Source organism: Rhinatrema bivittatum, chromosome 6, assembly GCF_901001135.1.
Source record: "Rhinatrema bivittatum chromosome 6, aRhiBiv1.1, whole genome shotgun sequence".
NCBI classification, from domain to species: Eukaryota; Metazoa; Chordata; class Amphibia; order Gymnophiona; family Rhinatrematidae; genus Rhinatrema; species Rhinatrema bivittatum.
In genome coordinates this window covers 75,756,495-75,769,576 of record NC_042620.1, presented here as the reverse complement: position 1 = coordinate 75,769,576, position 13,082 = coordinate 75,756,495, and the positions used below count along the sequence as shown (strand labels likewise).

Below are 13,082 nucleotides of genomic sequence, written 5' to 3'. Positions count from 1 at the left end.
GAAAGGAGGCAATACTGCCTCTGTATAAGTCTCTGCGGAGACCTGATTTGGAGTACTGTGTACAATTTTAAAAATTGCACCTTCAAAAGGATATAAACTGGATGGAGTCTGTCCAGAGGGTGGCTACAAAAATGTTCAACTGTTCTCATCATAAAGCCTAGGGAGATAGATTTAAAGATTTAAACACGTATACCCTGGTGGAAATGAGGGAAAAGAGAGATATAATACAGACATTTAAATACCACCAAGGATTAAATGCACAGGAGGCAAGTCTCTTGCAGTGGAAAGGAGGCTCTGGAATGAGGGGTCTGGGGATGAGGATGAAAGGGGGGTAAAATCAGGAGTAATCTAAGAAAATATTTCTTTATAGAGAGGGTGGTAGATGCATGAAACAGCCTCTTAGTGGAGATGGTAGATGCAGGGACTGAATCAGAGTTCAAGAAAGCATTAGACAAGCACTGAGGATCTCTGAGTGAAAGGAATGAATTGAAAAACTAAATGGAAGTGGTGGATGGGCAGACTGGATGGCGCGATGGTTTTATTTCATTTAATTTCATTTATTAAAATGTATTGATCGCCTAACACAAATAGGCCTAGGCGATGAACAAAGAAAACACACATAATAAAAACATTAATTAACACATACTTCACACAAAAAAAAAATTCAGTTTCACAGAAACTAAAAATAAATAATACCATATAGTGGTACTAATTATACATTAACACGGAGTCAAATTTTCTATCACTCATCAGTTGGTATTAGCCGAGACTCATAACAATTTCTCTACTCACAATATTCTCACTTTTTACTGATAACAATAATCTCACTTGTTATTCTCCGGCAACTGAATTCTCACTTACATCAGACTGTTACATATTATAGGCACCCCGGAGCAAAAACTCTTTTAAAGCCAATTTAAATCTTTTAACATCATCCAAAGACCTCAATTCAAAAGGAATGAGATTCCATTGAGTTGGTGCTGCTATAGAACAAGATGTCTCCCTGGTACTAAACAGTTGTGCATGTCGAACTGAGGGGATCAAGTACATTTTAAAAGCCCTGCACATGTGAATTACGGGGGTTACGTGCGTGGCCGGGCCCTGTGCGCATCACGCACATTTTCGGAAGGGCCCGGCCACGCACGTAACCCCTGTTATGCACTGAAGTGCCGGGCCTTTCGAAAGGGGCAGGCCAGGGGCCAGGTCTGGGTAGGGAGGAGCAGGCTGGGACAGCACCATTAGACGCTGTTCCGGGGAAGTGTGCTCCGGCAGGCAGCCAGTGTGCGGGGTTAACTTCTGCTCCCGAGGAGCAGTAAGTATAAAAATAAAAACATTGGGGCTAGGTAGGGTTAGGGGTTGGGGAGGAGAGGGGAAGAGGGAGGAAGGATAGGGTTAGGGTTAGGGAAGTTCCCTCCCAGTCCGCTCTTTAATTGGAGTGCGGGTCTTAGTGCTTGTTTCTAAGGGGCTTGGTGTCCTGAGTGACTGACTACTCCTCTTGGCCACCCCTTGTTAGATCCCTGATACAGAACAAATGGCAGTACTCTGGCTTGTCTACAGCAATGAAATAAATGCCCTTGAAGTTAACTGTATTTTTATTTTTTCTCTCCTTCTCTAGAAAAAATACAAATTACAATACGAGAAGCTGAAGCACAAATACACCACTGTAGCAGATACTCCAATCCTCATCAGGGCAAAGAAGGCCTACTGGAATGCTAGTGATGTAGGTATCCTACAGACATTGGCCACTTGTTGTGTTACTGTTTAACAACTCAACTAGGCCTCTTCTTGATAAAAGAATATTGAAGGAGGGAAAGGGATACTGTGATAGAAATCTTTTTATTTTGAAAGTGAAATAAACTTCTAGACTGATCCAGTAACCATGTTTAAAATGACATTGGATGAGTTTCTAGAGTTCAGTAATATTGCTGGGTATTCAGATTTGGTGAGATTCTAGCTAGTAAAAGATGATTCAATAGAATCTCTCTCTCGCTTCCCCTGGTCCCCTATATCTCTGAGCACAGAGGATTCAGGGGTGGTGGGTGAGATTGCTGCTCCCATGAAATGACAGCAAGCTCGGGATGGAGAAGTCATGGCTTTATTTATACCTTTTCCTGTGTCAGGGGATTCTGATGAGGTTCTTCATTTGTACATCCCAGGTTACTTCGAGTTATAATAGTGTGCCTGAGCAGAGGAGCCTTCAGGAATGACATAAATCTCGCAGGGAAAAAAGTGGAAACTACTGGTTCCGTTTTAACAATCAACCGAAGTGACTAAAAATAGCCTTTTTGCCTTTTAGATTTGGGAATTAGTTCATTTTAGCTGTGGGTGCTCTGTATTGTTTGGAACTTACTGCAGTATCATATCAAATCAATAGGCAATTTTGTAAAGTTGACTATTACGTACTGTACCTATCATTTAAATATCAATAAATTAAGAATTCCTATCTTTAATAAGTATTAGACTATAAAAAGATAATTGATGGGGCATTTCTTTTTTCCAGTTGCGTTACAAAGAAACATTTGAAAGTGAAAGGGGCAAATATCACACGGTGAAAGATGCCCTGAACATTGTCTATCATCGCAAGGTCACCGATGACGTCAGTGCGGTATGTACCAGGGGCACGCTCACTACAGTTGTTCTATTTTTCTAACGTTTGTGTTTTCACTTTATGCAAATCCTCATTCCCTGTACGTACCGGATCAGTCCAGACTCCTGGGTTGTGCCTCCGCACCAGCAGATGGAGACAGAGCCAAACTTGTCAGTGTCCCTGTTGAAACAATTGTACTGACATTTAGCTAAGTTACTAATCTAAAGTTCACAGGTCTTATAACTATGTAACTCCTTCTCCAGTGCCACCAGTTGGTAAGGTTTAGGGGCTCGCTTGGGAGTACAGAGGCACCCTTTGACCCTTGCTACTGGGTTCTTTTCCCGAAAGGCAGAAATGTTGTCCTTCAAGGCCCTTAGTCCTTCTTGAAGTTGTCTGTCAAGTCTCAGTCATAAAACAAAGGACACAACAGAATGAATTGGAGTTATTCAAAAATGAAATTCTTTTACTGGTTACTTGATTGCAGAGGAAAATTCATAACAGGCACACTCTGAAATAGTGGATTTCAATACAGCAAGGAAAATTCAAGAAATCACAGATACAGCACTAATAAATCTACACCCTCTGGCATCAGGTACTCTTAAAAGGGACCCCTCCTTGGGTACCTCTCTTAAATGGTTCCTGTAAGCTGGATGCAGTCTCCTTCCTAGCAGAAAACAGGAAATCCCTCCTGGCAGAACTTCAGATGAATCTGTGCTGATAACATTCCTTCAACAGTAACTCTGAAAGCATTTCCTAGTCTGCCAGTCCTCAAGCTGACTCCAACCAGAAACTCACTCCAGAATTCTTAGGTAATCTTCCATGGGGTATAAGGAATATGAGACTAACTCCCCTCTTCAATTGGATCACCCCTCTATCCACTCAACTCTCAAGGGGGAGTTCTAATTCTTAGGTAATCTTCCATGGGGTATAAGGAATATGAGACTAACTCCCCTCTTCATTTGGATCACCCCTCTATCCACTCAACTCTCAAGGGAGAGTTCTAATTCTTAGGTAATCTTCCATGGGGTATAAGGAATATGAGACTAACTCCCCTCTTCAATTGGATCACCCCTCTATCCACTCAACTCTCAAGGGGGAGTTCTAATTCTTAGGTAATCTTCCATGGGGTATAAGGAATATGAGACTAACTCCCCTCTTCATTTGGATCACCCCTCTATCCACTCAACTCTCAAGATCCTCCTTGGATTCCCAAAAAAAGTCTCCCAAGTCCTCAGGCCTGGGCATTCTCTCTGGACAGGAGACCAGAGGAACAGAATGCCAGTGGGGAGCGTCATGGAAAACTACATGCACCCACTCTCACTGACATTACACATCCAGAAGCTGTGAAGACTTTTATACATATAGTTAGGAATGCTGTGGTGGCACTCTTACAACTATTTGGTAAAAATATATGTGGTTAGATATTTTCATAAGGGGAGGAAAAATTGAGAGCTATGTTTAAGTAGGTCGAGCCCTCTTGCTAGATTAAGTATGGGGACTATTTTTTTTAATCCACTCTCAGACACGTCAAAGCAGATTACAGTCACGTACTGTAGGCAGCATGCCCAATTTGGAAACTAGAAATGCTGAAATTGACTCATAAATGGAAAATTAGGCTTCAGCATTTTAGTGGCTGGAGTTAGAGCGACACACTGAAATTTGATAATTTAATTTTTCGATTTTATTGTTTTAAATTGGGAACACTCTTTTTAATACCTCTTAAAATTCCTTTTGTCTCAATACAGGTGAAATACAAGGAAAGATACATGAGTCAGTTGGGTATCTGGAGATCCATTCCTGACCGTCCTGAGCACTTCCATCATCGTGCAGTTACTGATTCCATTAGTGATGTATGTTTTAATTTTTAATGATTTCTTTCAATATTGCCATGTGTCTTTATTCAAGTAAACATTCCAGATGCTAACAATTTGACGACAATGCCAAAGTCAGACAATGAAGCATTACTGCTTGCTGTGCATTGATTTATTAAATAAAACCAGATCATTTTGTCAAGCTTATCTGTCAAGCCATTTTCTATACCAAAAAAAAAATTTGAATAGGGCAAATGCTTATATGCATTGTATAACTTAAAATTCTCCTTCTTGCCAAAAACATAATTATTTTATTCAAGTTCATTTTAGGTAGACTCTTGTTCGTGTCATAGAAACAAATTTAGTATTTATGGACTTACGTACTAAAGCTTAGGGCTAGATTTTAGTAGCTACGTGCGAGTGTAGATTTGTGCGCGCAACCCGGCGTGCAAAAATCTACGCCCGATTTTATAACATGCGCGCGCAGCCGCGTGCATGTTATAAAATCCAGGTTCGGCGCACGCAAATCGGAGCGGCCTCGGAGGGAACTTTCCTTCCGCCCCCCCACAACTTCCCCTCCCTTTCCCTACCTAACCAGACCCCCAGCCCTACCAAAATCACCCCCCACCATTATTTTATAAGTTGCGCCTGCCTCTGAGCAGGCGTATGTTGCGCGCGCCGGCCAGGTGCCGGCGCACGATATCCCAACACAGCCACTGTGCGGGAGGCCTTGTCCCGCCCCCGCCCCGCCCCTTTTTTCAAGTCCTGGGACACACGCGCATCCTGGGGCTTGCGCGCATCGCCGGGCCTATGCAAAATAGGCTCGGCGCATGCAGGAGCGGATTTAAAAGGGTTACGCGCGTATATTACACACGTAACCCTTTTAAAATCCGCCCCTTAATGTGTACACTAAGACCTTTCAGAATGTCCAAAAAATTGTGAGGCTGATTTTCAGTGCTGGGGGGGTCCTCAAGAAAGAGTAAAGTACACGGTAACCAGATTCCTCTCTGGATCACCCTTTTCATTCCCTTTTCTTTCACCAGCCACATCTTCCCATTCCGCTCTTTCAAGATACTTGATACCAAAAACATACAGAGGCATCCCCTCATGTCTGGTTTGTCCTCTTCTGGAACTGTCTGCTCTCCTTTCACATCCTTTCCTGTATTCCACATGCTCTCCTGCTTTTCCCCTCAGCACTGACATCCAGTCCCATACGCCAGACTTATTTTTATACAGGTTGTCAGCATGGGGACTCTGCATATTAAGTTTGTGTGTATACATTATTTAACTCAGAAACTAATGGCGCCTAGAAAATACAGTTTATCAGTTAATGTTCCTGCTAATAGGTGTGCACACAATTGTGGTAATCTTTTAGTGCCTACATCAGGGATGGCTAGAACAGGCCTGGTTTCCAGGATGTCCACAAAGAATATGTGTGAGATACATTTGCATTCAGTGGAGACAGTGCATGCAAATCTATTCCATGTACATTTGTTGAGGAAATCCTGAAAACCAGGCTTGTTTGTGGCTCTTGAGCACTGGAGTTGGCCACCCCTGGTCTACATGCTAAGCTTTACTGCATCACTCATTGTGGTGTTTTAGCATGCATGTAAAATTTTTAGTGACGTGCATGCTACATTTTTGTATCTGATGTTTTTAATTATTTTCATAAAGAACCTTTTTGTAGAAATAATTTGTGAAAATGTCCTTTGGCTGTGTCAGGATTGCAAATATTTCAGCTAGCAAAGACACTGAACACATTTGTCAAACTTTATTGCTAGCTTTTGGAACATCTGCTTGACATATGCAAAACAGAAGGGGATGGTCTAAACAAAGTGGACCTTTACAGCATAGATAATGACTATAATAATTTACTAGAAACTACTAGGAACTATTACGTAGTCATAATCAGGTACAATGATACTTTATTTTTCTCTACAGCATAAATACAAAGAGGATCTAACATGGCTGAAGGGCATTGGTTGTTACGTATGGGACACACCCGACCTTCTGTTGGCAGAACAGAACAAGGCACTCTACAGCATGGTATGGGAAGCACAATAGGACATTTCAGATTGGTTTTATTCATCCGTTTTAAATTGTACATTGAAACTTATCATTTCTAAGCAATCACAACGTTGCTTTGAACAACGCTGTTAGTGAAACGTTATCATACTCCTTATTGTTCTGTGTTGCTAATAGCTCCAGCCGGTTTATTTTACCGTATCTCTTTCTTTCCATAGTATAAGTACCGTGAGACCTTCCAAAAGATAAAGGATAAGTTCCAGGACACCGCTGAAACACCCCTGCTGACCCATTATAAGCATGCCACAGCGCTGTTGGATGCGGTAAGGAAAGTATACGGCTTGACTAGCAGTCTCTTGAATGATGCCATCATTGTGTATTCTCTCCTTCTTTCTCTGTTGTGTTAGCTGTAAAGAGAAACCTTTTACCAAAGAGCGTTGTAATTACCATTCATTGTCCATCCGGGGAGAGCCTCTTCACATAAAGCCAGGACCTTCTTTCCAAGAGATAACGTGGAACCTTTCGCTGCGTGCAGCTAACCTAGACCTGCTTGACAAATGCCTTAAAACAAACTCCCCAGCTTCTTGAGCACCATTACAACTGTAGACATTTTCTCACTGCCTTTATATTTATCTACTACCATCCACATCGTACTTCTATATCGGTATAGCTAAGCTATTTATTAATTTTCTGTCTTTGTGTATATACATTTTATTTAAAATGGTAAAATTTGGATTTTCTAATCACAATTTTACCGTTTTAAGCAAAATATTAGAAAAGGTCATTTCCACGTGAACAAAATTAGCTGAAGTAAATGGTATTCTTTATTCCCCCTCTTTTTGTCATTTGCCCAGTTTGGATGATAAATGAAACATAGTATTAAAATGGATGATGTCCAATATTATTAACTTATTCTTATAATACAATGCAAAATTAATCCACTAGAACGTTTTATATTAATGGTATTTCATAAATAAGAGAGAGCTATTTTATGCCTTTGATTTCATCTTCAAAATGAGGGCTGCAAACTTTAACCTTTAGTAGTGATGAAGCTTTTCTTTTTTTTAAATGTAAAATGGAGACATTTTCTGATTCCTTTCCATCATGTATACAGTATATGAACTGTAATGTACAAACTTCTGTTCTCAACTCACTATACCTGAGTGACTGCTATTGGGGGTCTGATTTAGGGATATCCCCAGCATTCTATATACTGAAGGGGATAGGGAATTATTTTCTGTACTTCTGATGTTTGAATTGTTTGTTATGCTATCGCCAATTATACTGTTTTGAGCAGAAATTTTAGAAAGCTGGCTATGAGAATTTGCAAACTAAGTACAGCACTGTTCTGCATGACGCCAGATATCTGTTAGACAAAACTGCAGGCAAGCACATTGGCTACACAACCATATTGGCCAGTGTGAATTGCAGAACTATTTTGCACGACTGTTCATCTATCTCTGAACATGTCAGAAGCAAAGTCTATTATAGCTTGTGCCTTATGATGCGGTAGCATTTTCTCAGTCTTTTCTGCAACTCAAAAAGTACACAAGCTTTTCTGAGTGGACTCTTATGTACTCTTAGGCAAGCAGATGAATATTTTAAAGCATATGTTTAGCACTGAACATACATTAATATTCCTATTTTGGTATCATTGCTTCAGTTCAAGAAGACAGTTTTATTTAGTTATTTGATTTTAATTATTGGAGCAGAAATGAGAAAATAACATGTTTGCGCTGGTCTTTTTGTGCTCTGTTTACTATAAGTGATTTATAGAAGGCATTGGATCAATAATGTTGAAGTCATCTGGATGATAGTTAGATTCTGCATTCTCTGACTGATGCAGACCAATAAGTTCAGTACGGATGACGTCAATTATCCTGTAAACGCAAGAACATGTAATATATTTGCTGAAATCTCATGCAGAAAGTGGCCGGGGTCTAAGGTGTTGCTGTTTTTTGTCTTCCTGTGTCTTTCCTATGCTTTACTGCTCTTTGCACGGACAGAAAAAATATAAAACCAGGGCCAAGCTGATGCTGCAACAAGGATGCAATGAAATTCTGCGGCCAGATCTTTTGAGGGCTCTCTACAACTCAAAGATGTGGAGCCAGGTAATACAAACCACTTCTTTCTGGCCTGCCTGCTCTGGACCGCTTTATGCTTTTCTTCATCTCTTGCAAGGCCTTTTGCTTTACTCCCTCCCTGTCAGTCACGTGTAGGCTAATCATCTTACAGAACTGCTTCTTCTGCTATTCTTTGCCGGCCCATTAGCTGTCTTTTTTTCCCCTCAGTGCGATTCTGACTTATGTTCTTTCCTGAATACGCGCCCAGCCTCGCCTGTCTTGACGAGCATGGGCCCGGCGTGCAAACCAACCCTCATTGCCATTTTTCTCTCACTGCTGGAAGGGGCAAGAAGAATTCTTCAAAATGATAATCCCGCTGTTCGCATCCCGTGTCCCACAATAACAGCACGCCACAAATGACAAGCTTTCAAGAAAAAAGGAGCCATCTTTTATAACCATTTTAAAACATTTTTGTTCAGATATACATGACCATATTTAGGATCTGATTTATTCAGCTTGTTTTCTATAAACACCGAATAGCTTAGGCACAGAAAAACCTTAGTAATATCAAGAATGCTCTTAGTAAATCAGGTCCTCAGCATTTGAATTTCTCCCATGACCATGCTAGGATGTGGTTAAAGAAAAGCAGAAGAATGGCTGATAACTTAAAGCAATGTAGCATAATCTGACTGCATGAAAATATTATCCTTAAACTTTAGAGACATTTCACTGTAACTTTAATACAGTGAAAAGACCTACCCCCAGTGACAGAATGTATGAATGTTAAACTGGAATCTGCATTGAACATATTGATTTTGGAATGTGTGGAATAAAAGTGATTTAAAATAAGTAAATGTTAGCACTTTCCTACTGAAGGAAAAAGAAAGCATTCCAGCTCCTCTTGAATTGCACCTCTGGGGCTATACCGGAAAAGGTTGCTCTTCCCCTCCGCTAGGATGAAACCGTAATATAGTGAACAAGCTCTGAAGATCTTTGTTTATATCTCATCTCGGCCGTTATTTACGGCATACCTTTTAATCTCCCCTACCAAATGTAGGGTTTTGTGTACTTCATAATCTCTTCCTTCACCAATCCCATCCCAGCCTCACTAACTATAATGTGCTGGCACACGAATGGTACAGACCCAGGCTGGGGGGGAGGACGGGCAGCCATTAGTGTGGCAGACTCCATGTCAGCCCACGAGCAGCGCAGAAGGTGCACCTTGGAGGAAAGATCCTTCAAACTGGAGAGCTGCTGAAGCAAGCCATCTGGGAAGGTCAAGCAACAGGAGAGTCTGCCGAGGGGGGAGACCAAAAGAAAGCGCCTTATTAGGGAGGTAATGCATGCAAAAGATGTCACTGGAAGCAACTCTTATGTCCTTAATACCGACCCTTTCAATAGCAAAGAAAATGTATACTGGAAGGGTACTTTAAATTGAAACTTGTGCCTTCTGGGCATGCCGCATGGAGTGCTTTATTCATAGAAATCATTTACCCTACCGCAGCTCAGATTTAATTCTGTCTGTGCTGAAATATCTCTTTACATGTTTGCACTGCACTTTGTGTGCGTCACTGCATTTTCTAAGATGCACACTCCTTTTGTTTATTTGTGACCATGATATCCCATATTTTCATAGTACCAGATAGCATAATAATAGGTGATTTGAAAAATGAATCCATCTTGTCAGTACTTGCTTATATCATACAGTTGTTTGAACTGGAAAAAGTATCCCATATAGATTATAGTAATTAATCATTGCAAAGATAAATATTTTCTGGATACCCTTGATAGTAAGTAGTATCTGAAGCAATGTATAATAAATCTTTCATACTGGTCTGCTTTATTTTCCCAGTTAAATCCAGTTCTTAAAAAAGTGAATGTGCCCAGCTAGTGCATGTTAAACTCCACTGATTTCCTAGATACAGTCTCTTCTGTACTTGCTGTTTGGGATAATCAGTTTACTCATATGTATTACCTGCTTTACACAACTTGTCTTTTTTTGTGTAATCAGTGGAGATACAAGGAACTTTATGAAAAGCATAAGGACAAATACACATCTATTCTGGATACTCCTGAACATCATCGAGCCCAAAGAGCTGACAAGCAGATAAGTGATGTAAGTATGGTTGATATCAGAATACAATGGGCCTTATTCAAGTCAGGTTTTTTTATTTTTAATGTAGACACAGGATGGGAATAAATCCTTTTTGGAATAAGGTCCAGTATCTTTAAGCCTTCGGACCTCAGACTGATATCTATAGTCCCGACCTTACATAGAGGAATTCCAGTAAGACTTTGCATGTGCAAGCTTGGGGATGAGGGTGAGTGGATGCACATAGAGAATTAGAACCTCAACAGGAGGCAGTCATGATCAATCCAGGCTCTCTCTTTCCCGTATCACAATGGCATAATACACAGTCAGTACAGAGGCCACGTCATTGAGCGGAAATATATAAGACCGTGGCTTCATTAATGACCTGATAAAGAATCTAGTCTCTGTACTCTAGCCCTCCCATCTACGTATGTATATATGTTATATAAACAGGGGGATAGATATATATGCCCAGGCCTCCCACTTTGGAAAATGGGCATAAGAGAGGAGGAGCTGAGCTAGGGGGTAAACATAGGTTAATTGCCTCTGGAAACAAAGGCCCATCACATGCAAGCAAGGCCACAGTTCTTCTTGGTGGTTAGCTCTTGGCAGGATGCTACCAGGCAAGGCTCCATGTTCAAGCAAGGTTTCTAACTGTTTAGACCATACCATGACAACTCTGGGGATCTCCAGTCTGCTGCCACACTGTGGCACATTGGCCTAGATGGCAGGCAGATCCCAGTTGCGCTCGAGATGTCCTCTGCTCCAATTTCTCATGAGCATACTGGGGGCTGCTAATCTGCTGCCACAATGGGGCCAAGCCAGCTCAGATGGCAGACAGACCAGACAGATACTGGCTGTGCCAGAGAAGTCCTCAGTTGATGTCTTGACATTGGTCAGGCCCCTTTTTCTACATTAGGAGTGATAATTAAAACCTTTCTGCTTCTAAATGGAAGAAATTAATTTTGACAGTTTAGTTTTGCAAAGGTAAGAATTTGTAAAACCACGTGCTACATGCAGAAGGGCATCTGGTATGTTTATAATGAAAGTGAGTTAAAAAAAGGTTTGGAACATTAATGGGAGGTTGTGGTGAAAGGGAAGGAAGAAATGGGAGGTTATGGTGAAAGGGAAGGAAGAAATGAAAACATAATTAAAAATATTGACAATACTTTTCATCTACAACTTTTGAGTTATTTATTAACAGGTCTATCCAGTACCGAGCGGTAGGAAGAGCTGCGTTAGTGCCTGCGGCACCCGCGGTTGCCGCACGCACAGTGCAGCTCACCTACCGCTCGATCCTGAACACTAATTTTATTTAAATGTAAACCGCGTCCGTGAAGCCTTAGGCCCGCGCAACCCATTTTACTGGATAGAGCGCCTATACAGTATCCTGGGTGCGCGGGCCTAAGGCTTCACGCCACGCTGGTATCTGTCATTTCAAATGTCATTTGAAATGACAGATACCAGGAAGTCGGGACTGCCAGTCCCCCCTCCCCTCCTCCCGAAGCAGGGTGCGAAAAGCAGCCTTGCTCCGGGAGGGGGGGAGAAGAGATGACAGCGGCGAAGCAAAAAAAAAGCGAAAAAACCAAAAGCAAAAAGTAAGTCGCTTCGCCGCTTCACTCTTCCCTCCTCCCGGAGCAGGGCGCGAAAAGCAGCCTTGCTCCGGGAGGAGGGAAGCGGCGAAGCGACTTACTTCTTGCTTTTGGTTTTTTCGCTTTTTTTTTTTTGCTTCGCCGCTGTCAGTGTCTCCCCTACTCCCGGAGCAGGGCGCGAAAAGCAGCCTTGCTCCGGGAGGAGGGGAGACACTGACAGCGGCGAAGCAAAAAAAAACCAAAAGCAATTTTTTTTTTTTTTCCAAAAGCGACAATTTTGGTTTTTTTCCAAAAGCGACTTACTTTTGGACGCCTGCACAACTTACTTTTGCAGCCATCAGCAGGAACACGATCGTAGCTCCTCCCGACGAAGACGAAGATGGCCGCCTGCACGGGGGAAAGCGTACAATTGGCCGCTCAAGACGTGGCGTCACATCCCGTGACGCCAAACGTCGTGAGTCACGTCTTCAGCGGCCAATTGCACGCTTTCCCCCGTGCAGGCGGCCATCTTCGTCTTCGTCGGGAGGAGCTACGATCGTGTTCCTGCTGATGGCTGCAAAAAAGTAAGTTGTGCAGGCGTCCAAAAGCGACTTACTTTTGGGATCTTGACAGATCCCAAAAGTAAGTTGCTTTTGGTAAAAAACCAAAATTGTCGCTTTTGGAAAAAAAAAACCAAAATTGCTTTTGGTTTTTTTTTGCTTCGCCGTTGCTTCGCCATTTTTTTGCTTCGCCGTTGCTTCGCTGTTGCAGTCTCCGTGGCAGCCCCAGTCCGGACATCAGAGGTGGGCTGCAATGTTTTTTTCGCTTTTTTTTTTTGGCTTCGGGAGCAGGGGAGAGGACTGGGGCTGCCATGGAGACCGGCACCCATGATCGCGGCCGGGGCAGGTGAGCGGGGGCTGGGGGAAAGCTTGC

General features: G+C 42.1%; 1 protein-coding gene across 28 annotated transcripts in view; it reads left to right on the top strand.

Annotated features, from left to right (window-relative positions):
- NEB (nebulin) overlaps positions 1–13,082 on the top strand; it is a 421,259-nt gene that overhangs the window by 306,995 nt on the left and 101,182 nt on the right. For all 28 annotated transcript variants that reach the window (XM_029605471.1, XM_029605466.1, XM_029605487.1 and 25 more), the window contains 7 exons: positions 1,616–1,720; positions 2,501–2,605; positions 4,333–4,437; positions 6,340–6,444; positions 6,642–6,746; positions 8,430–8,534; positions 10,498–10,602. In XM_029605471.1, coding sequence (XP_029461331.1) covers positions 1,616–1,720; positions 2,501–2,605; positions 4,333–4,437; positions 6,340–6,444; positions 6,642–6,746; positions 8,430–8,534; positions 10,498–10,602 — 735 coding nt within the window. The remainder of the gene's footprint in view (positions 1–1,615; positions 1,721–2,500; positions 2,606–4,332; positions 4,438–6,339; positions 6,445–6,641; positions 6,747–8,429; positions 8,535–10,497; positions 10,603–13,082) is intronic.